At 52.4% G+C, this 27735-nt stretch overlaps 2 protein-coding genes across 6 annotated transcripts in view; one reads left to right on the top strand and one right to left on the bottom strand.

Moving 5' to 3' along the window:
• Nucleotides 1-1241: 1241 nt before the first annotated feature.
• Nucleotides 1242-17703, top strand: KIAA1191 (KIAA1191 ortholog). Of its 5 annotated transcripts, XM_066343304.1 has the most exons (9): nt 1242-1449; nt 2612-2727; nt 2983-3069; nt 5855-6033; nt 11121-11247; nt 14149-14273; nt 15884-15990; nt 16166-16308; nt 16407-17703. In XM_066343304.1, the coding sequence occupies exons 3-9, from the start codon at nt 3042-3044 to the stop codon at nt 16613-16615; spliced, it is 918 nt and encodes a 305-aa protein (XP_066199401.1). In that variant the 5' UTR covers nt 1242-1449; nt 2612-2727; nt 2983-3041; the 3' UTR covers nt 16616-17703. The 5 variants fall into 5 exon arrangements, with proteins under 5 accessions (XP_066199401.1, XP_066199402.1, XP_066199404.1 ...); XM_066343305.1 differs by lacking the exon at nt 2983-3069; XM_066343307.1 differs by lacking the exons at nt 1242-1449; nt 2612-2727 and having other exon boundaries at nt 2983-3088.
• SIMC1 (SUMO interacting motifs containing 1) overlaps nt 16717-27735 on the bottom strand; it is a 48220-nt gene continuing 37201 nt past the window's right edge. The window contains 6 exon segments of the mRNA XM_066343303.1: nt 16717-18400; nt 18403-18642; nt 22319-22403; nt 22543-22699; nt 24529-24657; nt 26772-26924. Of these exon segments, the coding sequence (XP_066199400.1) occupies nt 18342-18400; nt 18403-18642; nt 22319-22403; nt 22543-22699; nt 24529-24657; nt 26772-26924 (823 nt within the window). The 3' untranslated portion in view covers nt 16717-18341.

The raw sequence follows: 27735 nt of genomic DNA, 5'->3' as shown, positions 1-27735 counted from the left end.
TGCTCCCTCTGCTCTCTCATGCTAATCATCCCAGGAACCAAGATCATAAACTCCTGTTCTGCCCCCATTTTATAGTGTAGATTCACAACCCCTAATCCAATATACAAAATAGGGAAGTCTCTAATACAAAGTCACTTCTCTGAGGCATGGATTGTACCACCCCACATCAAAAAGGGTGGGAAAGGCTTAATCCCAAAACCAAGCCCCAGGATACAACGATCCCCAACACACATTAATATCACCTGGGCAACAGCCTCCACGTGGGCGGCGTCATTTTTTAACAAAGTGAGCATAATATATTTTATTTGCCCAACAGATTGCGAAGGTTAAAAGTTTATGGTTACTCCGTACTTTGTGGAATACAGCAATTTTCTCACAGGGCTACTGTCTGCCTCAATCATGCCATAGCTTCAGACAGCGGTGCCACGAAAGTCAGGGATAAAGCTGTCTTTGTCAGAGAGTCAGTGACTTCCAGGAAAGGCTTCATCTTTCTTTTATTTGGGGATAAGGGTGCAAAGTGGTGTTGCCTCTCTGTCTCACTGAGGTGCGCTCCATCCTTCTGGTGGAGGAGGGCAAGGTGTCAGCTTTGCTTCCACAGACTCAAATATTATGGCATATATCGTATTTTAAGTTTCCAATAAACGAGGTAACACTTCTCACATCACATCCCACTGCAATGCAACTGTTTTATTCATAAGTTAATTATGGAATGTAGAAAAGACTTGAACTCATGACACACCGAGGCGCGGGGGCCTGGTAACAGCACTCAAGTTTCAAGTTGCCTGGAGAAAACCTCTCAGTCCTGCCTGTCGACCTGGCAAGTGTCAAATGCTGACGTCTAAATGTGAGACGCACTGCCCAGCCCCCACAGCCCTCCTGAGATGAGCCTTGATGGCAAGCGCGGGCGGGGAGAGGGTGGGATGTAGAAACGTGGATAGAAACGTGTTGCTTTATCATATCTGTAAACCCTATGGGGAAAAAATAAGCCTTCAGGTTGTGACATTTGAGTTGGCATCTCTTCAAGCGTCACTTTTTGCTCGTATCAAAGGGTATGGACATTCGGACCATCTTGTCTAGGGGAGGCAGATGGGATTTGCTCCCTTTCTTGGTTATGTGGCCTAACCCAGCTCTTCCTGGATGTGGGTCGCCGCTTCATTTCTCCTCTTACTAAAAGTGTAGCGGAGGTCGTGGACTACAACTCCCAGCATGCCTTGCGCGTCTCCCGGGCCAGTCTCGCGTGGCTGAACAGCTCCGGGAGGGTGGGGGCCGGCCGGGCAGCTGACGCTCCCTTGGTTGGTGTTCAGGCCTTTAAGGGTCGCGACCGACACCACGCCGCTCACACCATGGATTGGGTGCCGATTGCGCCACAACTTGTAGAGAGACGTGGGTCCTCGGAGCCTGTTTAGTGCGGGAGCTCGGGCTGCAGCCAGCTCCGCGGCGGCGAACTAGGTAAGCAGATGGGCCGGGCCGAGCCTGGCCCTCCCCGGGGTTACATCCCCCGCTCCTGGCCCCTCCACCGGGACCCTCAACTCCTCGCCCGGCCCCATCACCTCTCCAGCCTCCTCCTTGCTCTGCCCTGGAGGAACCGGGCCCCGGGCCTCGGCCCTCGGCCCTCGGCCCTGAACACCTTGGTCTTTCCTGGCTCGCTGGGGAGGGAGGGGGATGGGAGGTTGAGTCAGCCCTGGCCTTTCAGACTTGACCTTTCAAGTCCTGGTGCTATTGTCCTGTATCCTGTGGAGGAGATGCTTAAGGTCTGCGGGGGAGGGGACGGGGACGGGTAGTGGAAGAGGGTGTTTGTGAGCCGGAATGCTCCCCAGACCCGGAGGGATGGCTGAACTTCGTTTCTGCGATACTCTGATCAAGAATGAACTACTTGGCCCTCTGAGCTCCATCAGGATAGAGGGGCCGTGGTGGAGCCGACTGAAAAGCAACTCCGCTTTCTCGGGGCTTTGTTTGAACTCCCCTGTGAAAATGCGGTTGAAACTAGGCGTCTCGCAGATGGCCCCTTATCTGTGTGTGACCCTGGACGAACCACCCGTCCTCTTATTTTTAGTTTCCTTCTTCAATCCAGGATGAATAAAGCCTGCTCTGCAGGGTTCCTGCAGGGGTTGACACACAAGATAAGCGTTGTATAAAACCTTTATAAATATTGGTCGGTGTTAGCAACAAAGAATGAGTTTATCCTCTCTGCCACCTAGCCCCTGGCTAGAGGTCAAGTCATTTAGACCCCGAGCCCTCACTTAAAAAATGAAAAACAAGCCTGACCAGGCGGTGGTGCGGTGGATAGAGACTCGTACTGTGACGCTGATGACCCAGGTTCGAGACCCCAAGGTCACTGGCTTGAGCAGGGGGTTACTCGGTCTGCTATAGCCCCCCAGTCAAGGCACATATGAGAAAGCAATCACTGAGAAACTGAGGTGCCGCAACAAAAGAATTGATGCTTCTCATCTCTCTCCCTTTCAGTCTGTCCCTCTCTCTGTCACAGAAAAAAAAAAAAAAGAAAAACAAACAAACTTCCGATTCCTCTTGCACGGCTGGGGGATACATAAATGTTTAGAAGGTTGCTTGGCAGACTCGGAGAGGCTGTACCAATACTGGTTGTTGTTCTTAGACCTTCTGGAACGGATGGACTCTTCCCAAGCAACTTGGCTAATTTGCAGCAGCTGGACAATGTTCCTCATTAATATCTATCTGTCAGCGTAATCATCATCACATCATCTCACTCTGGTAAGGTGACCTTTTCACCAGGTGTAGTGTCTTTGTCATATCAAAGACGATAAGATCAGCCACAGGTGTGGTGAGACCTTTGGCATTATCCTTTTTTTTCCCCCTCCCTTGGTATGCTTCTCACTCATTGGCTGTTTTGTGTGTGTTTCATCGTTGTAAACAAGCCATAAAAGTCTACGTGCCTGTCAAAAGAACAGCCTTGGAGCTATTCTTTGGTGTTCACTGCAAGAAATGCTTTTTTGTTATTTTTATTAGGTGGCAGGGACTCAGCTCTGAACCCTATATAGAAAAAGCACCTGGATCCCAGATTTTCAATGGCTTCGAGACAATCAGAAGTGCCTGGTAAACTTCATTCTTTTTGGTAAAGCCGTGCGTCTCCCTTAACGGTGCGAGCCAAAAACCACGCTTCTCTGAACCATGTGTTGATGGTTACTCTCTGCTACCGGGAGAGTATTTAGATTTAATAAATTGGCAGAATTTAAACATTATCCTATTAACCACCCAGATAAGCGTTGGGAACCCAACGCAGGGTAGGAACCCAAAATCTTATCCTTCCAGTATGTAGTCAGAAATGACTCCAGAGCGTAGTCATTTCATTCAAGGGTATGACAAGTTTGTCACTTTGTCAAGGTATTAAATAAGAACTCAGAAGTTGGGTTGTTCTTGTAGTGTGTACCAAAAGGATTAACCCTCCGCCCCCCTTTTTAGGGAGGGTGGGGGATGGGTGGCATGGCGGCCTGGGCAAAAAGGTGCCAGCCCGACTTAAAGGCGGCAAATTGAACTTCAGCCAGTCGTGAAAACGCTCACAGCAACATTTAATGAGTCCTGGATCTCTGTAGGGCAATGATTTCTGAGTTACTGAAGTCATTGATCCGCCTTGGACTGTTATAGTGGGAAGTACAGTGATTTTTAGTCCAATCTGAATCATTCCATCTTAGATGCTCAGTGAAGGACAGAGGATAGTGCTTCTCTCTCCTCAGGGCAGCCATGTAGATTAAACACGAAACCTGTGAAAATGTGAGTTAAAAGTTAGTGATGAACGTGCATTTACTGCCCCGAAAATGTGGGGGGTCTCCATTTGTAGGAATAGGTTTCTTAGTAAATATCAGCTGACTTTATTATTATTCTCAGGAAGGCTGTCTTAAGATGTTTTTGGAGTTGCCCCCAAATTAAGCGGAGGAATAGGAGCCTCCCCCGCGTCTCCTAGTGTAGCTCGTCTCTGGTCTCACTTCGTCAGCTTGCCTCCTGCTTTGTCTTTCATTGCTGTGTGATTACCATGCCCGCTGCTGTAACCATCCCAGGCCAGAGGGCTGCACGCGCTGTGTTACTGCTTTGTGGTGTGAGGAGCATGGAGTGTTGCGTGTAGAGTGCACACTGGCTTAGGTGTGTGTTTCAGTGCCCACACACACACTTGCTACCTGGCTGTCACTTGAGATCTGTGCCCCAGTTTCTTGAGCTGGAGAATGAGAATTAGGTAAGATGAGGAATGGAAGTGCCTGGCAAGGAAGGGTACTTGGTAATTATTGATATTATTTGCTTATTTTTTAAGTGAAAGGAGGGGAGATAGTGAGACAGACTTCCTACGTGCACCCTGACCACCGGGACCCACCCGGCAACGCCTTCTGGGGCCGATGCTCGTATCAGCCGAGCTATTTTTTAGTGCCTGAGGCTGACGATGGGAGCACCTGAGCTATCCTCAGTGCCCAGGCTGCTGCTCAAACCAGTTGAGCCACTGGCGGCTACGGAAGAGGAAGAGAAGCAGATGGTCACTTCTATTGTTTTCCCTGACCAGGAATAGAACTGGGGATGTCTGTATGCCAGGCCGACCCTCTATCCATTGAGCTACCGGCCAGGTCCTATTTGCTTGTTTTAATTGAAATAATTCACATACCATAAAATTGACCAGTTGAAAATGAATAATGTAGTGTTTTTTAGTATTCACAATGTTGTGCAACCATGACCACTGTCTAATTCCAGAACATCTTCCTCACCCCACAAGAAAACCTTACAACCATGAGTGATCATCACCCTTCCTTCCTCTCTCCACCTATTACTCTGCCCGACCCCGCCAGCCCTGGGCAACCACCAATCCTCTTTCTGTTTTTATGGATTTGTGAGTAATCATTATTCATGATAATAGCAATAATAATGGTAGCTGCTTGGTTCCCTTGCTGTTGAAATGAAGTGTTTGTGTTGGTCTTGGACTTACTGCCACACAGGCTGATGCCCTGGAGAGTGATTGTATAATTTTTAGCAACAGGAAAAGGTCACGTTGAAGGCAGGATCTGGACGTGAGTTCTGTTTTGAAACAAACAAAATGGACCTTGCTCCTTGGTCTGGAGAGCTGAGAGTGCCCTTGAAGCCGGGTGCCTCTGTCACAGCGGGATGTGGTGCCCGTAGGGCGCAGCGGAGGGAATGGCAGTCAGCTCGTGGTGCTTCCCGGGAGTGGCTGTCAGTGGTTTCCGTGCCGGCATCGGCAGGGCTGCTTAACTCACACGGAGCGCAGGCGGTGCTGCTGGCCGGCGTGTGGTGGATATTCCTCGTAACTGTGCTCTTGTTTCCTGCGGTGAGGAAGGGAGGGCAGAGGACTGGCAGCCGAGCCCCAGCTGGCTGTGTGCTGTCTGAGCTTGGGCAAATCGCTTTGCCTCTAGGCCTTAGTTTTCTCATCTGTAAAATGGGAACAAGAACGTTCATATTCTCAGTCTTGCGTGAGTTGAGAGCACTGGCATTGCTCGGGGGGGCAGATTCTGTGGCATAAAGAACACAAACTTTGAAATCAGATAGGATTGGAGTTTGATTCCTTACTGCACTTTGGAGTTGTGTGGTGACCTTGCTCGGGTAATTTAAATTGAACTTCCGTTTTCCTAAACCATACAGATGAATTAGGGCTGCTGGGGGGGGGGGGGGGGAGGGGTTTAAGAGGAGAATCCAAGTGTCAGGCCTGAAGGCAGGGATTATTAGCACTACAAATGACCTTTCCTTGAATGGATTTGCTATTCTAGAACAAGCTATTCTTGCATGTTCCAGAACAAGTGTTTTAACAAAAGCTTTCCTGCCTGCGACCCAATTTAAAGCTATGAGCACGTTCGGTTGCTGTACCCATCCTGACAGGTGTTTCTGTTCTTAGCTCTTGAGCCTAGTGGGCCTCTAGGCAAGATGTCCCTGCCCATCGGAATGTGCCGCCGGGCATTCAGCTATGATGATGCCCTGGAGGACCTTGCGCCCATGACCCCTCCTCCATCGGACATGGGCAGCGTCCCCTGGAAGCCAGTGATTCCAGAGCGCAAGTATCAGCACCTCGCCAAGGTATCCGTCCCGGCCCCAGCGCTCCCTCACCGAGGGTCCGGCCTCTGCCAGTCCCCATGTGTGTTTTCTGTGCCTCAGCTGGAGGTGGTGGGCCTTTTTCATTCAAACTAGAACGGCCATGTCTTCTACCCAAGATTCTTCTGCCCACCCCACCCCACCCCCTCCCCAGTTACGCAGCATTAGAAACGCACCTCCTGAGTGTGGCTCTGCGTGACCCGGTCCCGTCGGCTGCTCCCTTGGTGAGCCAGCCGTGCGAGCTCCCTGAGATTTCTCGTGCTGAATGGGGGACGGGATGGCTGAGTGTCTGCTTCAGCCGCTCCGTTGCCTGGGACGTCCCCGTCCCCGCCGCCCTCCCACCCCCCTGCTTGACAGACGGCCTCCTTCGGGTCTTAGCAGAACATCTCTTCTGTGAGGATTAAGACGGTCACCTCTCCCTTCGGGCTCACCACTCAACTCCAGGCCCCGTCACAAGCCGTGCAGGACTCGGTCACCTTCCATTAGCTTCTGGAGGGCGGGAGCCGTGGCCAGTTCTGTACTCTGTCTGCTGTACAGCAGAGGCCCTGGCACAGAGCAGATTTAAAAAGAACTTTTTTAAAGCTGCAATTGAGTGGCAGGGAGATCGGCCATTTCCTGACACGGCAGCGTCCTTCCCCGCCCTGCTCGCATTCATGGACGGCACCCCCTCATCCCACGGTCCCTGCTCACACTCACAGACAGCACCCCTCATCCCGCAGCCCCTGCTCACACAGCACCCCCTCATCCCGCAGCCCCTGCTCACACTCACAGCACCCCTCATCCCGCGGCCCCTGCTCACACTCACAGCACCCCCTCATCCCGCGGCCCCTGCTCACACTCACAGACAGCACCCACTCATCCCGCAGACCCTGCTCACACTCACAGCACCCCTCATCCCGCGGCCCCTGCTCACACTCACAGCACCCCCTCATCCCGTGGCCCCTGCTCACACTCACAGCACCCCCTCATCCTGCAGCCCTTGCTCACACTCACAGACAGCACCCACTCATCCCGCAGCCCCTGCTCACACTCACAGCACCCCCTCATCCCGCGGCCCCTGCTCACACTCACAGCACCCCTCATCCCACAGCCCCTGCTCACACTCACAGACAGCACCCCCTCAGCCCGCGGCCCTGCTCACACTCACAGCACCCCTCATCCCGCGGCCCCTGCTCACACTCACAGCACCCCTCATCCCGCGGCCCCTGCTCACACTCACAGCACCCCTCATCCCGCGGCCCCTGCTCACACTCACAGCACCCCTCATCCCGCGGCCCCTGCTCACACTCACAGCACCCCTCATCCCGCGGCCCCTGCTCACACTCACAGACAGCACCCCCTCAGCCCGCGGCCCCTGCTCACACTCACAGACAGCACCCCTCATCCCGCGGCCCCTGCTCACACTCACAGACAGCACCCCCTCATCCCGCGGCCCCTGCTCACACTCACAGACAGCACCCCCTCATCCCGCGGCCCCTGCTCACACAGACAGCACCCCCTCATCCCGCGGCCCCTGCTCACACTCACAGCACCCCTCATCCCACAGCCCCTGCTCACACTCACAGACAGCACCACCTCATCCCGCGGCCCCTGCTCACACAGACAGCACCCCCTCATCCCGCGGCCCCTGCTCACACTCACAGCACCCCTCATCCCACAGCCCCTGCTCACACTCACAGCACCCCCTCATCCCGCAGCCCCTGCTCACACTCACAGCACCCCTCATCCCACAGCCCCTGCTCACACTCACAGCACCCCTCATCCCGCGGCCCTGCTCACACTCACAGCACCCCTCATCCCACAGCCCCTGCTCACACTCACAGCACCCCCTCATCCCACAGCCCCTGCTCACACTCACAGCACCCCTCATCCCACGGCCCCTGCTCACACTCACAGCACCCCCTCATCCCGCGGCCCCTGCTCACACTCACAGCACCCCCTCATCCCGCGGCCCCTGCTCACACTCACAGCACCCCCTCATCCCGCGGCCCCTGCTCACACTCACAGACAGCACCCCCTCATCCCGCGGCCCCCTGCTCACACTCACAGCATCCCCTCATCCCGTGGCCCCTGCTCACACTCACAGACAGCACCCCCTCATCCCGCGGCCCCTGCTCACACTCACAGCACCCCTCATCCCGCGGCCCCTGCTCACACTCACAGACAGCACCCCTCATCCCGCGGCCCCTGCTCACACTAACAGCACCCCTCATCCCGCGGCCCCTGCTCACACTCACAGACAGCACCCCTCATCCCGCGGCACCTGCTCACACTCACAGCACCCCCTCATCCCGCGGTCCCTGCTCACACTCACAGCACCCCTCATCCCGCGGCCCCTGCTCACACTCACAGACAGCACCCCCTCATCCCACGGTCCCCTGCTCACACTCACAGCACCCCCTCATCCCGCGGCCCCTGCTCACACTCACAGACAGCACCCCCTCATCCCGCGGTCCCCTGCTCACACTCACAGCACCCCTCATCCCGCGGCCCCTGCTCACACTCACAGACAGCACCCCCTCATCCCACGGCCCCTGCTCACACTCACAGACAGCACCCCTCATCCCGCGGCCCCTGCTCACACTCACAGACAGCACCCCTCATCCCGCGGCCCCTGCTCACACTCACAGCACCCCTCATCCCGCGGCCCCTGCTCACACTAACAGCACCCCTCATCCCGCGGCCCCTGCTCACACTCACAGACAGCACCCCCTCATCCTGCGGCCCCTGCTCACACTCACAGCACCCCTCATCCCACGGTCCCTGCTCACACTCACAGACAGCACCCCCTCATCCTGCGGCCCCTGCTCACACTCACAGCACCCCTCATCCCACGGCCCCTGCTCACACTCACAGACAGCACCCCCTCAGCCCGCGGCCCCTGCTCACACTCACAGCACCCCTCATCCCGCGGCCCTGCTCACACTCACAGCACCCCCTCAGCCCGCGGCCCTGCTCACACTCACAGACAGCACCCCCTCATCCCGCGGCCCCTGCTCACACTCACAGACAGCACCCCCTCATCCCGCGGCCCCTGCTCACACTCACAGACAGCACCCCCTCATCCCGCAGCCCCTGCTCACACTCACAGACAGCACCCCCTCATCCCGTGGCCCCTGCTCACACAGACAGCACCCCCTTATCCCATGGCCCGTGCTCACACTCACAGACAGCACCCCCTTGCCCTGCGGCCCCTGCTCACACTCACAGACAGCACCCCCTCATCCCGTGGCCCCTGCTCACACTCACAGACAGCACCCCCTTATCCCATGGCCCCTGCTCACATTCACAGAGAGCACCCCCTTATCTCGTGGCCCCTGCTCACACTCACGGACAGCACCCCCTTATCCCACGACCACCTGCTCGTACTCTCGGATGGCACCCCCTCATCCCGCGGCCCCTGCTCACACAGCGCCCCTCCCCATCCTGCAGCCACCTGCGCTCACAGCCCGTTTGTGCGTCTGGCTTCAGAGCTTCGCACACGCTCGTTTTGGGCGTGTTACTGAAGCCGGTGCTTCCTGCCTGTCAGGACCGTGTCTGTGTCTCCTCTGACTCTGTACTGCTCCCTGGATACACTGGACCCACCAAGTTCAGATGAGGCCATTTACAGCTGTGGTTTCCCTGAACTTGGAGCTGAGTGACAGCTCAGCGCCTGACAGGGCCTACGCAGTGAGCAGTGACTGTGACAGACCTGGATATGAACCCCCGATGGTCTCTGTGTCAGCGGTGACCCTGGGCACCCAGCTTCATGCCTGAGCGACGGAGCCTCCACCTGAGAGAGGGGGTACCTTTGCCATGGAGGTGTGGTGAAAGGTGACACATGCCAGGTGTGGGGGAGACCAGACAACTCCTGGCTCCCCACCGAACTCTGACTTGGGGCCATATTGAGTTTTCCTCTCTAGTGGGTCCTCCCCCCCTCCCTTCCCGAAGCCCCTACAACAGGGAGCTCCCTCTGCAGCACCCCCCCCCATAGCTCAGGGAAACCCCGTGTCTGTGGTCTCCCGAAGTCTGACCCAGCCAGTGCTCAGGAGTAAACCTCTTGTGTGAAGATGGGCAGTCCTGGGAGAACAGGACCCTGGCGGCCTGCCGTGCCGGAGCAGTGGGCTCGGGGAACCAGGGCGGACAGGAAGCGAGGCCTGTGCCCGCGCTGCTGGGGGCGCACGCCCTGTCGTTGGGAAAGGCTGCTGCTTCCTCGCCAAGGCAGGGAATGGGCTTCCCGTTGGCTGTTGTGCCCCAGCTGGGACGGCTGACGGTCTGGGACAATTGCTCTTAAAGAAAAGCCCGGCTTGACTCATCGCACGCATTCTTTCTTTCGCCCCGACTGTCTGCCGTTTTCCCAGTAAGGACGCAGAGATGCAAGTGTGACTCCAGGGAGGGCACAGCTGAGAAGTGTGACAGGGACACGGCTTTTCAGGACTTTTCCCCTCCTCTCTTGCTGTGTTTCTCCTCAGTTCCTTTGGCGAAGCAGAGACCCATTCTCTCCTGCCTGTAGTCCTGAGCGTGGCCTCGGGGGCCTGAGTGACAGGTGGCGAGCTCTCGGCAGTCACACTAAAGATTAGGAGCTGCACCAGTGTATGGTCTGTTGTAAAAGACCACTCCTTGAACCTTTAGAGCCGTGGTCCTCACAGGGTGGCCTTGGGGACCGGCAGCATCAGTATCACCTGGGAACTGGTTAGAAACACAAGTCTTGAGTCCCATCCCAGGCCTTCTGACTCGTCTTTGGGGTGAGGCCCAGCAGTCTGTTTAACAGGCCTTCCCGGGGACTCGGACGCTCAGAACGTCTGGGGGCTGCGGAGGGAGTGCAGTGAAGAGTTCAGCAAAGCCAGCGTGTGTGGTAGCTGGTCAGTGCTTAGTACAGTCTCCTGGACAGACACTCTGGGAATCGGGAGACCTCGGCTTCAAACTTGGGCTTTCCCGCTTTTGAAAAGTCCGGCCACTGATGTCTTTATCTGCTGTCACTACGGATGATGTGTATCTAATCGGGTGGAGACGTTCCTTCTTCCCCAGACGAGCAGGTTTCGGGGTGCGACTCCCCTGCTCTGCTCAGGCGCCTCCTCCCCTCTCTTGAACAGGTGGAGGAAGGAGAGGCCAGTGTTTCCTCCCCTGCCATGACCCTGTCATCAGCCAGTGACGGCATGGACAAGGTCCCCGTGGTGAAGGCTAACGCCACCCGTGTCATCATGAATTCTCTGATCACAAGTAAGCACCCTGGCCCCTCGGAGGAGAGGGGAACGGGGCGGGCAGAGTGTGCGAGCGCCGCGGACTCGCCAGCCTTGGCCTGTCCTGACCGGGCCGGCCGATGCCAGCTCGGCTGCCAGTCGCCGGTGCCGCTCCAGGGAGGTGAAGATTTGCCGAATGCTAGGCGTGTCAGTTGATTTAGGTGTGTTCCTGCTGCTCTGCTCCTCGCTCTTCTTTGCCCACACCCGTCCACGTGGCCTGGGCCCAGTTATGTAACCACTGAGACTGTCTCCTGGGGAGTCTGGCAGGTGGAGGGAGGGCTGGGTGGCCCAGTGCTTGGTGGCCGGGAGCTGCTGGGGGAGGGGACCCTTGCAGCCATCCCCCACCTGCCCTGTAGATAGATTTTTCTAAACATTCAGTGGTTCAGAGTTTCCCTTTCCTGGAGCCTTAGGTCAGTTTGTTGCCTCAATGAGACTGGAAATAAGGGAGCTTGCTGCTTTTTTTTTTTTTTTTTAAACCTTGGCTCTGTTCTGGGGAGTTAATTAATTACTAGACACATAGTTCCGCTTGTCAGCAGCAGCCTGTGCCCGGGACAGGGCACAGGGAGGTTCTCCTTGTTGGCTCAGTTTTGAAGTTACAAGTCCTTGTCTGTCGGCTCAGGGAGGGCATCATTTTATCCGGGCAGTTCCTGGAGACTTCGCCCAAGAACCAAAAGTCCAAACTCTTCTTGGGCTTTCATTCACATGTACACACACCATTTGAATTGGCAACCACGGCCTGCGTTTTGAACTTTTTTTTTTTTTTTTTTTTTTACAGAGAGAGAGAGTCAGAGATAGGGATAGACAGATAGGAACACAGAGAGATGAGAAGCATCAATCATCAGTTTTTCATTGCGACACCTTAGTTCATTGATTGCTTTCTCATATGTGCCTTGACCGCGGGCCTTCAGCAGACCGAGTAACCCCTTGCTCGAGCCAGCGACCTTGGGTCCAAGCTGGCGAGCTTTGCTCAAACCACATGAGCCCACGCTCAAGCTGGTGACCTCGGGGTCTCGAACCTGGGTCCTCCGCATCCCAGACCGATGCTCCATCCACTGCGCCAACGCCTGGTCAGGCACGACTTGTGTTTTGTAAGCTTGAGAAGGTTCTGGCAGTGTTAGAAAGAAAGCTCGGTCCTGTTCTTCATGGCACAATAGGACTTCTTTATTGAAGATACACTTTCTGTCACTCAGATACTTCCTTGCTTATTCACTCCCACTTATGTGCGTATTTTTACATGACTGCAGATACAGTAGTCGTACCTTCCTTTTAGTTAATACTGCCATGAGCTTCTTTGGATGTTGCTATAGTTTTACATTTATTAAAAAATAGCTGCATTTAAAATCCTGGTATTTGTGGGTTGCGATGCATTAAATGCTTTTCCGCGTTTTACATTTTCAGCTAACTACCTGGTAACACAGGAAAACATCTTGATACATTTCGTTGTTTTCTTTTTTCCCCGTGTTTCTGTTCCTAATAGACATAAAAGTATGCCTTTGAAGGGGAATGACTGAGTCGTGAAGGACCTCTGGGATCTAGACTTTGGGTCCGCAGCCACCACATTCCTACACGGGGCTGTGTTAGGTGCTGTGGATACGGAGCAAGCAGAAAACTGAGCTGTCAGTCATTCCACAGGAGAACTGACTTACTGGTCACAGTGTAGACTGACCTGCCATTGAGTTTTCTGTCTATTCAGTGCGAGAGGCATTTTAATGGCACGCACTGTGAGAAGCATTCCGACGCACGAGAGATGTTGGCTCATAGACCTTGGCTAGTTCAAGGCACGCTCTGTGGTTTGAATCTGATGGGTACCTTGGTGCCATCTAGCCGAAACGTGGCCCACTTCTCTTTGGTCAAGTGTTTTGTGAGGGTGGCAAGTCTCTTAAGAAGTGATACACGGCCTGACCTGTGGCGACTCAGTGGGATCAAGTGTCGATCTGGAATGCTGAGGTCACTGGTTCAAAACCCTGGGCTTGGCCTGACCTGTGGTGGCGCAGTGGATAAAGCGTCGACCTGGAAATGCTGAGGTTGCCGGTTCAAAACCCTGGGCTTGCCTGGCCAAGGCACATATGGGAGTTGATGCTTCCTGCTACTCCCCTCTTTTCTCTCTCTCTCTCTCTCTCTCTCTCCCCCCCCCCGCCCCAAAAATTGAATGAAGTCTTTTTTTTTTGTATTTTTTTTTTTTTTGTAATTTTTCTGAAGCTGGAAACGGGGAGGCAGTCAGACAGACTCCTGCATGTGCCGGACCGGGATCCACCCGGCACGCCCACCAGGGGGCGATACTCTGCCCCTCTGGGGCATTGCTCTGTCACAACCAGAGCCATTCTAGCGCCTGAGGCAGAGGCCACAGAGCCATCCCCAGCGCCCGGGCCAACTTTGCTCCAATGGAGCCTCAGCTGCAGGAGGGGAAGAGAGACGGAGAGGAAGGAGAGGGGGAGGGGTGGAGAAGCAGATGGGTGCTTCTCCTGTGTGCCCTGGACGGGAATCGAACCTGGGACTCCTGCACGCCAGGCCGACGCTCTACCACTGAGCCAACTGGCCAGGGTTGAATGAAGTCTTTAAAAAATAAAAAAGAAGTGATACAGGGAGACCGTTCATGGTTTCTGGATGTCAGCTGACTTCTCCATGTTGCCTTTCTGAACAGAGAGGGTCGCAGTGTGAAATCGGGAGGGTCAGGCGTTTCCCTGGAGATTATTTGTTGTTTGCTTTGGTGTGAGGGGAGGCCCCCTCTGGTTAGAGAACCTCCGTGCGAGAATCACTGTGGGTCTGCGGAAACCTCGGGTGGTCAGCGTGGTCCTGTCTGGGAGAACCGTGGGTGCCTCTCGTCCTCCCAGTGTGTGATGGGGGGGGGGACGGGCGTGACTGTCATCTCCTCTGTCCCCAGAACAGACCCAGGAGAGCATTCAGCGTTTTGAGCAGCAGGCAGGGCTGAGAGATGCCGGCTACACACCCCACAAGGGCCTGACCACCGAGGAGACCAAGTACCTGCGCGTGGCAGAAGCCCTCCACGTAAGCGTGTTTCTCAGAAGCGCAGAAGAGACCACGCCCCTAGAAGTCACTGCCGGGCTGGGGGCGGGGGCGGGGTGGTGGAGGTAACAGGGCCAGCAGTCGCGAGCTGCATTAGTCCCACTGTGGCGGCACTCTTAGTGGTAAGGTCTGGAGCTCTTCCGCCTGCGGGCTCAGCTTCTCCCTCTGTAGAGTGACGGGGTCTGGTCGGGTGGACACAAGGAGCCTCCGTGCTCACGCATGCGGGGTGTGCGCGCACGGCCAGGCCCGTAGAGCCAGTGTGGGTCACTGTGTGGACAGGGTAGTCGCCCCTTGAGGGAGAGGAGAATTGGAATGTTTTTGCTCTTTCATGTCTAAAATTGGAATGAAGGAACTTATTTTGGTAAGGTTCACAATGACCAAATACGTAGCTGTAAGAATAAAATAATTTGAAATGTCTTTAGTTTGGGGAATACCACTTAACACGTCACAGTGCTTAGTGACTTCTGAGGCGCTCCGTTCACGTCATCCTTCTGGTAATCCCTCGAGATGGAAACTGTTCTCCATCTTCTATAAATGAAGAGACTGAGGCCCGAGGTCGTGGATTAAAACCAGTCACGGCACCCGGACCAAGTCTCCTGGTGCCCTATTTCCTGTCGGTTCCTAATCGCATGTTGCAAAGCTCAGGCTCCGGATACAGTGTGTGGTGGGGAGAGTCCCGTGGGGACGGTGGCCTGTGGGGATGGCCACCTTGCGTGAGGAGCGTCCCCGGTGTCTGCACAGAGTGTAAAGACCACTGCCGTGGGGGATCAGAGTGGGGTTGGTGACCGTTTGAGCTGTCAGCCAAGACAGATGCTTCCGGAGAGGCCTCTGACCCCGAGCGGCCTCTGACGCTGGGGACAGTGCAGGGTGGGTGGCAGGCAGAGTTCCGGTTGAGTGGTCTGCCCTGTAGTACAGGAGGATACACTGGGGGACATCTGGATCTTGGCCACAGCAGCAGCACACGGCTGGCTGAGGTGCCAGATTACATCAGTTGTTGTGTGGAGCAGCGTTTGAGGAAACGCAGTCAGAGGCGATGGGGCTGTGGCCTGGGCACAGTGCTGGTGCCGGGGACATGGAGCGTGGGGACAGTCAGGGAGCCTCCCTCCGGTGGAGCTGGGAAGGAGGTTGGTGTCTCGAGCAGACGCTAGTCTGGATGTGGGAGGTATGCTCACAGTGCGGAGGGAACCCGGGGTGACTGGTTGTGGGAAGGAAAGGGGACGAGGGGGCGGACCCACAGAGGAGGGGGCTGGCTGGTGGGGAGGAGCCCAGAGCCCGGCCCTGGCAGGTGGTCTCTGGCAGGGGAGGAGTTCGAGGCCGTACTTGCACGGCCCGGAGACCTGCAGCTTGAGTTCTTGCTCTTCCACTCGCTAGCTGGATGAGAGGGAAGATGAAAAGCTCTAGTGTGGTATTTAGTACAGAAATGGTTAAGAGGTGATGTAGAATTACTACATTTTCTTAAACAGCAGAGTTCCATCTACTGTGGCAAAATCAAAGAGATACCTGTCTTTGATCCAAAACATGACTGTTTTCCTTCTGCTGACTGGCGTGGACCAGGTTTGTTCTGAGGTCTCTCTTCTTGCCCTCCTGAACAGAAACTCAAACTCCAGAGTGCAGAGGTGGCGAGGGAAGAGAAGCAGACGGCCTCGGCCCAGTCCACCCCCAGCAGCACGCCCCACTCCTCCCCCAAGCAGAAGCCCAGGTGAGCGCTCCTCCCCCGTCCCGAGTCCTGAGCGGCAGGGTGCGCGTGGAATTGGGACCTAGCCTGTAGTTTCGGAGAAAGAGGAGGAAGTTGCCAGTTCCTGGGCTTTGTGTGTGAGACAGGTCTGGAGGGGCAGGAAGAGGATGTATTGGACTCTCTGTTCTCTCCCTGCCAGAGGCTGGTTCTCCTCTGGCTCTTCCACAGCCTTACCTGGACCACATCTCAGTACCATGGATTCTGGAAGTGGGGATAAAGACAGAAGCTCGGCAGATAGGTGGAGCCTCTTTGGACCAAGATCTCTCCAGAAGTCCGATTCGGGTAAGGCAGCTCTGGGAGAGAGCGCGGGGGGCAGGCGTTGTGCGTGTGTGTTGGGAGCTCTGCCGAGTCTGAAACCGTTTGCTCTGGTTGCTCTGTAGGCGGTTTCGCCACCCAGCCCCACAGAGGCGCCCAGAAGCCTTCTCCAATGGAGCTGATCCGCGCGCAGGCCACCCGGATGGCTGACGACCCAGCCACCTTCAAGCCGCCCAAGATGGACATCCCAGTGATGGAAGGGAAGAAGCCACCACCCCGGACCCATAATCTCAAACCCCGGGACTTGAACGTGCTCACGCCCACCGGCTTCTAGGGCTCTCCCTCCCCGTGACGGGGTCGCAGGGGTCCTGCAGCCTCATCCCTGTGACTCGGGCTCTGACCCAGGAAAGGTTTGGTGTCCTTTTTTTTTTAACCTTTTAAACTGAAGCTAAACTGGAGACATACATAATTGGTTTTTGAGAAACATTAGTGCACAGCTGGTCCTTGAGTGGAAGCCATTGTGTACTGCTTCGATTTAGACTAGATGATCTCAGCGGTGAGGTGTGGGGCCTCATCGCCCATTTTCACCTCCTTCAGCCCAGGCGAGAACTCGATCATTGCTTCCTAGGTAGACAGCGCTTGTGTTGTTCCCAATCCAGGCTTCTGAGTTCCTTTCCCCGGTCAGTGTGAGCAGGGACAAGTCGTGCTACCGTCCAGGTGCTCGCTGGCTAGTCTCTGGCCCTCTGGTATTTAGTACAGAAGTGTGTGCCCCAGCCGTGTCAGTGAGGGGACGTACCATCTGTCTGAGGTCTGGGCAGGGACCCTCCCCCACGTGGAGACGGGAGCCCTCGCCCTCGGGCGCCGGGCAGTCCTGGGCCGGGCACCCCTGCTGCCCGTGGGCGAACAGTCCTGCACATGCTTGTTGCACTTCACAGCGAGATTCGGTCAACTCCAGCTGGCGGAGAACTCTCTAAGGGACAGAGTTCACCCTACTGCTTTGGATGTTAAACTAAGCTCTTTCAAGTAAAGGTGATGGTAACTGTGTAGATTATAGTCTGGACATCCATGTGAAACAAATGTCACCGGGGCCTGAAACTTTTCTGAGTTGGACAGGTGAGAAAACGCTCTGTATGCACACATTTCCCCCAGATGAGCCTCCTGCCTATGTAAACAGCTCATAAGGAGAAGAGCCAGGGAGCACCTGCTCACCTCCCCGCTGGGCACTGTGCGGCCACTGTCCTGAGCCCTCAGACCCCTGCTGTTCTTGCTTTGGAAGGGTCCCGTCTATGCAGTGAGCTGGCCGGCCGACCTTTCCATAGAGGGGCCCTGGAGTCTCAAATGATGAGAACAATTAATTTATTTGTATCTTCTGTTATGCTCGTGTCTTGTTTTGACAATAAAAATCCATACTACTTTCTGAAATGTGGATAGCTGAGTTTTTTGTCCTGCTGAGAGTAGTTCCTGCATTCTGCCTACACACAGTCATGGAACCTAAGCCGGTGAACTTGGTATTTTGAAAACCATTGCCTTTTTATTGTTTCCTTTTAACATTTTTGTAACAGTGCTCAACCTGTTGTTTTGAACCTTCCAACCTCTTCCTCCCCTCCCTGCCCATTACATGGGATCTTAATAGACTGGCCAGATAGTCAAATTCATGGGCAATATATTAGGCCCAATATTGATGTGTTCCATTACGGAGAAACAAATACGTCTTTCTCTTTTTAAAACTGGTCATCGGTACCTTGAGTAACAATATTGATGTCTAGGATTTGTTCAGAGAGATTTTTTTTTCACATCTTGAATGGAAATGTTAAACATATAAGTGCATATAGTATTACCTGTTTCAAAAGGTATAGATAAATAATTTATCAAAAAATATATACACCTTCCTTATATATTTAAGCCATATTTAAGAATAGGCTAGGATAGGAATATCAAAAAAAGTATTTACTAAAGAGTTAGAAAGTTATAACCTACAGATAAATAAGATAGGTTTGGTCCTATAAAACTTTTAACTGCTTTTCATACTTTTAGAACTTCCAAGTAGCTAGAGATAGAGTTCAGGAGGTATTCTCGGTGCTTAGTGCATAGCAGGACCTCAGGGGCTGCTCCAGTGCCTGGGAGAGGACTCGGCGTCTGGGTTCAAGTCCGCCGCAAAGAAGAGCAGGAGCTTCAGCAAGTGCACTTTGTCTTGGAGCTGGGGGACCAGCGGCTCCCCTAGCATCTGGCCCAGACGGCTGCGGAAGGCCTCGATCTGCTCCTCCACGTCCACCACTGTGATGTCGTCGCCTTGCTGGGGTTTGGGCTTAATCCTTTTGATTATTAAGTCTTTTCGGTCAATCACCGAACTCCGTAAATGCTCTGCAAGAGAAAAAAAGTCAATTGAATTGCTTTTTATTCCTTTATAATGTAAGACAATGAAGTCTAATTTTAGTAGGCAGAGACTTGTTGATTAGCGCCCTGGCTGTGAGCGTTGTCCTGGAGCACCAAGGTCGCTGGCTTGATCCCTGAGGTCACCGATCAGGGCCCGATCAGGGCTCAACCCCATGGGTTTTGTATCGACCCCTTGTCAGGGCACACAGGAGGAGCAAACAGTGGGCGCACCACTAAGTGGAACAGTGAATACTTCTTTCTCTCCCTTTCTCTCAAAGACTTGCTGACTAGTTACTGGGATGCATGGCAAAGGCCAAGCAGGTGCTTGCAGTGACTGCATTTCCTAAAGGTCTGTTGTTCTTGGTTCTCTTTGGTCCTCAAGTTTCTTATATTAAGAAAATTGTTTTAATTTTTCCCTTTGTTGGTATAAACAATGAAACTATTTAAAATTAATGTAAGCACTTAAAAATATACGAATTTTGAATATCTTCAGGGAGATTTTTTCCTAAGTTTGAAAGAATTACAAAGAAATATTGAACACACACTTACTGTGGTATTGGTTTATTATAGTAATTCTGTTTAAGTGGAACCACTTTGTATGTATTGTAGCGTAGGCCACATGAGTAAATCTCTCTGTTCAGAAAGCGGGGTGTGGGGATTGCTTCTTTCAGAGAATGGGAGTTCAATGAACTCAGCAGGGCCGCTTTGCCCTCTGCGGAAATGTTTGTAAAATGTGGAGGTTCAGGAACTACAGGTCCAGGGGTCTGTACAAAAGTAATTTAACCACGTCTAGGGACTTTATAAAAGGGGGTGGGAAATTCTTAGGATCTTACTTTCTAGTCTCACCCAGTGATTTCACAGGAAAGGAATCCTGCCAGTGTTTTCACTGTGCACAGGCTTTGGCAGTAGACCTAAGCCGAGTCCAGGCTCTGCATTTACTTTTCTCTGAGCCTTTGTTTCCCATCTGTAAGAGGTCAGTGAGTCACAGGCCGCCGGGTGTTGTCAGCCAGTGTGTGTGAGTTGACCTCATCTTCCTTTCTCCCTCCACAGTAAGAGGCTTCCCAACCTCTTCCTCTCCTCCTGGACCCTTGGAGCTCAACAACTCCGGCTGACCTTCAGACGCCCTCAGCAGTGTCAAGTGCCCAGTGACAAGGACACGGGCCACCTCAGGGCACCGTTCAGCTGTAGGGCACTTTTCAAACTATTGGCTTTAAATCTTTTTTCTCCTTAACTCTTGGTCTCCACAGAAGCCAGAGGATGTCAAGGATGAAACAGCATTGGAACAGCCCATTCATTCAACATCGTTTACAGTGTGAGTGCACAGGACAAAGTTCGTAAGGATCTTTATTTGTATTACAACTGCAAACCTACTTTGGCCAACCCCTATGTGCTGATCTGAGGCCTTCCTTTCCCCTCCTGGAAGTGTAAGAATGTTCTGCAATAAAACCAGATTGCATGTCCATGGAAGTCACTATTGCCCATGACCTGGGGACAATTCCTGGGAGCAAAGAAGTTAAAGAGAAATGTTTAAGGTAAACTTTAAACAAAAATAAACTGCTTTAATATTAAACTTTGTGCTAGAACTACAAAAGAAGTAATTACATAAAGCTCTGCGAGGCTAAGCACACGTGGAATTTGCCTTTGGGGCTTTGTCCTGAGAAGGACATGTACCAGTCCCAGGCTAAGAATGCCCAGACTACCCAACCGTATGTAGCCTTGACCAGGCGCTCTGTTTACGAGACCTTGAGTCACAGAGCAGACCCTGGCGGCCTCCCCCTGGCTAGGCACAGGTGAACAGGGCCGCTCAGTGGTCGAGCCCGTCCCGTGTTCTCCTGCACCCACTTGCAGTCAGCCTCGGGGGGGTAAGGATTACCAGCCCCATTCTGCAAAAGGAAGAAACTTGAGGTCTAGAGACAAAGGTCGCTGCCCAACACAGAGCAGGTGCTGGGGCTGGATTGAAACCCTCACCTGCTGTCTTAAATACAGTGCTTTTATTTATTTTTAATTTTTTTTTTTTTTTTTTTTTTACAGAGACGGAGTCAGAGAGGGATAGATAGGGACAGACAGGAACAGAGAGAGATGAGAAGCATCACTCATCAGCTTTTCGTTGCGACACCTTAGTTGTTCATTGATTGCTTTCTCATATGTGCCTTGACTGTGGGCCTTCAGCAGACCGAGTAACCCCTTGCTGGAGCCAGCGACCTTGGGTCCAACCTGGTGAGCTTTTTGCTCAAACCAGATGAGCCCGCGCTCAAGCTGGCGGCGACCTCGGGGTCTCAAACCTGGGTCCTCGGCATCCCAGTCCGACACTTCACTGCGCCACTGCCTGGTCAGGCGTTAAATACAGTGCTTTAAAAAAAAGAAAAAGTTTCTACAACAGCTTCCTCAGTTCTAGGCCTTACTTTCCCAAGTGCCACTGCTGAGCTAAAATCAACCTCAGCGGGGCCATAGCAGGTAAGTGTAACATACGTACTCTTCCTACCTCCTGTTGGAGGGAGTTGCAGACACGGGTGACGTTTACTTTCATAAGCCAGTGTAATTATCAAAAATGGGAAATTTAATATTCATGCAACTCTATAACCCATTTAAATGTCACCAATTGCCCCAATAATGTCCTCTGCAGCTTCTTCTCTCCTGGGTCAGGACCCCTCTAGCAGGGCCGTTTCCATTTAGTACTCATGTGCTTTAGTTCCTTTCGAAAAGTGGAGCAGTTTCTTGGTCCTTTGTTTTTTTTTTTTTAAATTTTTATTTATTTATTCATTTTAGGGGGGGGTAGAGAGAGAGAGAGAGAGAGAGAGAGAGAGAAGGGGGAGGAGCAGGAAGCACCAACTCCCACATGTGCCTTGACCAGGCAAGCCAGGGTTTTGAACCGGCAACCCCAGCGTTTCCAGGTTGACGCTTTATCCACTGCGCCACCACAGGTCAGGCTTGGTGCTTTGTTTTTAAGAAGTTGGCCAGTTATTCTGTAAAAGGCCCCTCAAAATGGGTCTGTCTGATCATCCTTGTGATAGATTCAGGTCATGAACTTTGGCAAGAATCTGACTTAAGTGCCGAGATGTCCTCAGGGCATCGTATCAAGAGGACCAGCTGTCTTCTCAAGTTCCTCTTCCCTTTTGTCATTAATTATGTCAGATTTCCCAAGGGCCTCGTTAGCCCTCGGCTAATAGATCACTTGCACTTGAAGCAGCTATTGCGCCCTTACTGTCCTTGTCACACTGGCCTCCTGAGTGCTAAGGCCTGAGGGCAGAGCAGAGCCACTGGGACAGACTTCAGGGGTCCGCCATCTTCTGCAAGGTGGACACTTCCCTCGCCACTGGTTTGCTCTGCATCTGCGTCACTGACGATGTTTGTGACGTCCACAGTCTGAGCGCTCGACACAAGGACACTGCAGTGACGGCGGGGCTAGGCAGGGCATTACCGAGCACGCCACGCTGTGATGACCCCTGCTTACGCCTAGGAGTCACGAGGACCAATGTATTATGTGCTGTAATGAAAACAGGTGAATTCTGTTTCACAGCCGCGATTCCAGCTGCATCATTTCCTTGTTCCTTGTGGGTACAACCAAGGAACAAGGCTAACCGTAGAACCCTGTGTAACTTTAATTCTTAGTGATGTTGCCTGTGTGCCTCCCACGCCGTCTCACTTGTGAACAAACGCTCCTTACCTCTTAACACATGTTGGTAGCTGGACAACAGGAACTGCAGGTGCTCAACCAGCTCGTCCCACACCTGCCACTGGGTCTTGTCCGACTGCGGAGACAGGAAGAGCACGTGCTTTAGACGAGCGCCTTCCTAGTGGAAGGTTCTGTGCAGTTTCCAGGTCCCGTGGAGGTGACGCTCAGGGGTGGGGGAAGGTGTCGGGCCTGCACTGAAGCAGGGAGGCAGGTACCTGACACTTGAGCAGCGACGTGGAATGGTTCAGGAAGTAGAGGGCCTGGGCCAGGGACAGGGGCAGGCGGGTGGGCCTCTCGCAGCTGTGCAGGAAGATGATCTCCAGCACTTTGCAGCGCAGAAGGTGGCTCTCCATGGTGGTGAAGAACATCTCTCTGCGTGGGGAAGGGGACAGGGTCTCACCGTCCCGGCTCCGATGTCCCCAGCCTGTTCCCCAATCCCTCGATGCTCTAGCACCTGCCCTACAAACAGGCAGCTACCAAGCAACCCAAGGGAGGCCTACAAAGTCACAAAGCTGTGGTTAGGCCAGACACAGATTTGTTTGTGGGTTTACAACTGCCAGAAGGGGGAGAGTCTTTGATATTTGGAAAAGACCAGTTTAGGACACATTAAAATGACTTCATACCGCCCTGGCCGATTGCTCCGATGGTTCGATTCCCTGGTCAGGTCACATGCAGAAACAGATCAGTGTTTCTGTCTGCCCCCCCCCCCCTTCTCTCTAAAGTCAATGAATAAATAAAATATTCAAAATTACTTCATACCATGACTAAGAGAATTAATAGAATAAATATTTCTAAATGCCCACAATGAACTAGATTCTGTTCGGCTCAGTAAAGAACATTAAGATAAAGGATCTTCTAGTCTAGTGTAATTTGGGTGGTTGCCAGTTTGCCTCTTCTGAGTTTTAAAGTCGAGCCCTGTTTTACTTATATTATTTTTGTCAGTTAAGTCTGAATTGGTTTATAGTTACACATTCCTGAGATTTCTCATCTCTCCCCAGAATATGGGCATGAATGAGTGAATGGAATGAGACCTAGACCCAAATGAAGTCATCCCAAAAGAGTGGCACATTTGTGCCAGGCCTCCTTCTTGACTACTAACACTGACCTTGTGATTAAGAAGTTCTGGCTTTCTATTTGGATTCTGAATCTGATTAGCTGTGTAACCCTGGACTAGTTATCTCACTACTATTAGTGTTTTCATCATTTGTTAGTTTCATGAAAATATGAGATTATGTGGCAACCACGGGCACATGTAGGGACCCGATAACTGTCCATCTTAGCAGAATGATTTTTATGTTTCTTGAGAGAGGCAGGGGGAGAGAGAGAGACAGGAACATCGAGCTGCTCCTGTATGTGCCGGTCTGGGGATTGAACTGGCAACCTTCGCGCTCCAGGACGACACTCCAACTGCGAGCTACCCAGCTGGGGCTTCAGAGCATTTTAATTAAATCTTTATGACAAGTACTTGGTATGACACTTTTTTCTAATAGCGGAACCAGAGCTGTAGAATACTTGTGGCTGCTGAGTGCTTAGGGGTGGGGTATGAGAAGCAGATGGAGCAGAGAAAGGTCATTTCCCCCATGGCCACCACTATACAAGGGCTGTCTCATAGTTACATCCTGTACCAGCCACTGTTCATAAGTGTGTACTCATCCCAGTTTATTTTTCATCCTCTGGATTCTAAAATTACCGGCTCAAAGAAGGCTAAATCATCAGTCCTAGCCAAGAACTCTAGTTCTTTACGCCCTCTGAATAGAATGATTTATTAATTTGTGCTTAGAGAACTTGAATTCCTTATTCTTACTATCTGTGTTCATTCTACAGGTCTGACCCTATTCATTCTTGGTCATCTCTAATTTTGGACATTCCTGTTTCATTCAAGACTTCAGTAAACATTGTGCCAGGCTCTGTGGCTGAGGGTCATGGAAGAAGATTGTGCTTAACAGGTGAACCTTGAAGGATGTCAGGTTGTCAGCCAAATGGACAAAGTAGGACAATTTAAGCTCCATTTAAGGTATCCCACCTCTTCCCAAAAAATGATACCTTAGTTGTAAATAACAATTCGTTGAGAATTTATTTCATCCACAGGGTATAGAGACAGGAACTATTCCTCCCCCCCGCCCCCAATATAACTACTGTTTAGGACTTTCTTTTGAAATTATGTTCCCAGAATAAAAAAGAAAAACAGAAGTAAGCCTCACCTCTGACTCCTCTCCGGAATGTCCAGCACGAACCCAAACATCATCTCGGCCATTTTGTTGGAGCTGCAGGTGGGGGTCCTGTCCACCTCCACGGCTATGGACAGCATCCTCTGCAGCTGGCACACAACCCTGCGTCCGGAACAGCACACAGGTGAGCAGGGGTCTGGGCAGGGCCGCCCTGCTGGTCAGGACAAGGTCCCGCCAGCGTTGCAGCAGCTTGTAAAGCACGCGGTAAGTCGGGGACAGCGACTAGCCAGCAGCATGCTTTTATTCAGCAGTGTCACATGCCTGGATCCCTTCTGCCAGATCATACTGTCTGAACCTCTCAGAACCTGGGGATGAGCCCCAAAAGCAGGCTGCTTTTAAATTCAAAAGTACAGTCTTAAGGATCTAGAGCAGTGGTCCCCAACCCTGGACCGGTACCGGTCCATGGGCCATTTGGTACCGGTCCACAGAGAAAATAAATAACTTACATTATTTCTGTTTTATTTATATTTAAGTCTGAACGATGTTTTATTTTTAAAAAATGACCAGATTCCCTCTGTTACATCCGTCTAAGACTCACTCTTGATGCTTGTCTCGGTCACGTGATACATTTATCCGTCCCACCCTAAAGGCCGGTCCGTGAAAATATTTCTGACATTAAACGGGTCTGTGGCCCAAAAAAGGTTGGGGACCACTGATCTAGAGTATTTTGAGGATCATCTAACCTGGAACTTCTCAAATGTACAGATGAAGAAACAGATCCAGAATGACTAACAAGTACTGGAATTTCTTTGATACAGCGGGAAATACAGGCATGGGCAGAAGTAGGCTTACAGCTGTAAAACACAAGTTTGTTTCTGTATTATTATTTATTAATTCTTACATCATGTCATTTTCCACACTAACAACTGTAAACCGACTTTGCCAATCCCTGTAGATATTTACTATATATATAATTTTCTCCTGTTACTGGTTCCTTTACACTGATCTTTTACTCAGTTCAGTCTCAGAACTCCGACTGGCGGAGCGTGCCCCTGTGCCACGAGGCCTCCGCAGGCTGGTGTGGTGGCAGGAATCCGGACCCCCCTCAGAGAGGTGAGCCTGGCCCACGGGCAGCCTCTTCTAGCACGTGTTTTATTTGGGATGGACGAGAGGGCTGTCTGCCCAACACCTGCTGCCGGCGACGCAGGAGGTGGACCAGGGGCTCGGGCCTCAGCCTCGGTCTGCAGTGACGAGCTGTCACACTTGGGACAAGTGCCTCACACTGCCTGTCTCAGAACGCTGAGTGCTCTGTGAGGTATTTGGCAGAGAGGCACTCACAGTGGTGAACAGTGGTGCCTATTATGTTGTTGAGATCACAGTACATTGACTTTTTATTTCTACTAATATTTCCTTACAATAAATTTATTGTTGTTTACATGAGGCTAGCTTCCGTCTAAGGAGCTGTGTCTGCCTCTCCTGGATCTGTATGCTGGGGTTCGGGGATAACCCTGCTTTAGGGCGCCCCCAACCTGCCCAAGCAAATGCTTCATTGTTCTTAAGCATTTCCCTTTTGATGCAGGACTGTCACTAAATTAAAATCCAGAGGCCTTATATGAAAATGAGCTCGGTGCAACGAGATTACAGTATAGCATTGTGAAATCAGGCACGAATGCTGTGTTGAAATGTCAAGTGTGACTGGTTTTAAACAGACCGACACAGGATAGTGGGTTACTTGTGTAAGGGCAGCCCCGGCCCCTAAGATCTTGGCACCTCTCAACCCCACAAAGGAAACAGCAGGAATCTCTTTCCAGCAGTGTCACCTGAGGTAAAGGGACCGCCTGGTCCGAGCCAGGGCTGTCAGAACCTGGCGGAACTGGCAGGCTGCAGGGCCAGACTCCGCCCAGGCCTGGAGGAGAGGGACAGAGGTCGGAGGACTAGTGGCTGCAGGACCGCCCACCGCCCGCACTGCTTCTGCCTGCAGGCTGAGGGTGAGTAGCTGCCACTGGACTGCCTCCTGGTGTCCAGGAAAGGAGGGCAGGCTCCTCACTTTTGTTTTACCTCAGTTTACAAACACATGTTACTAAGGGGAGTCCTGCCTGTCCAGAGAAGCATCTGCTGTTGTTCTACCTTTGGAATTAGGAATTTAGCTTTCAACCAAACAAGATGGTCTCTAGTAAGATCACTGTTACAGGGCTTGTTAACTTGGGGGAACTGCTCTGAGGGAATGGGACTCTTTCTGCACCAGCAGCCCCAGCAAAGACAGCTTCTGCCCTTACACCTGCGTGGTGTTCTTCGTCAGGGCAGGCTGGGGACAGGGGTGGCCGCTGCTGCCCTTCAAGATGCCTGTTCCCGAAGAGGGGCGACTCCCATTTGGGGGCTGCGTTAGTCTACCTTCAGTCACTGCTGTGACCAACCACTTGATCACATCTCTGCAACAGAAAAGAGACAGGAAGTTTAAACTTTTGTCTTCTGCGTGGTGCTCAGAGCTGCAGCCTTAACCTGGGCTCCTAGACCCCTCGGGGTCCCCAAAGGCAACAGAGGGCCCGTCGCGCTCGTCAGTGTGTAAACAAGACTACTGGAAAGCTCACATCTAACTGCAGGAGGGCTGCAAAAGTAACTAAAATGCCAACACTTCCTGAGTTACCATCATTGAAAGGTACCTCTGAGGTCAAGGAGCCTCCCCGTGGCTCCCGGAGCAGGGGCGAGGCTGGGCGGAAGGACCAGGCAGTCCTGGCTGGCGCTCCCTTAAGAGGGTGCCCCCTGTTGATGCTAATAACCCAGCTCTGTGTGCACATTGCAGTCAGACTGCACACGGGTGCGGGCTCTGAAAGGCAATCAGGTAAATGTCTCATGTAGTCAGAATTACTTTTGATGATCCCTTGGGTAACCCAGGTAAAAATGGTAGATTGAATATACATAGCTGACTTTGTTCCTTCCTAAAATCACACTAATAAATACTATATTAAACAATTTTTTAAAAAATCCTCAAGGAAGGGGAGAAATTTTGGAAACTGGAAGGAAAATGAAGTATAGTCACAAAATAGAATACTATATAGTAGTGAAAGTGGATAAGCTACAGTGACAGGTAACAATATGGACAAATCCTAGTCCTCGGTAATGGTGAAAAATTAAAAGACTTTTATATGGCCTGACCAGGCGGTGGCACAGTGGATAGAGCGTCAGACTGGGATGCGGAAGACCCAGGTTCGAAACCCCGAGGTTGCCGGCTTGAGTGCAGGC

Source organism: Saccopteryx leptura, chromosome 6, assembly GCF_036850995.1.
Source record: "Saccopteryx leptura isolate mSacLep1 chromosome 6, mSacLep1_pri_phased_curated, whole genome shotgun sequence".
NCBI classification, from domain to species: domain Eukaryota; kingdom Metazoa; phylum Chordata; class Mammalia; order Chiroptera; family Emballonuridae; genus Saccopteryx; species Saccopteryx leptura.
Note: the sequence above shows the minus strand (reverse complement) of the source record. Positions and strands in the feature narration are given on the sequence as shown.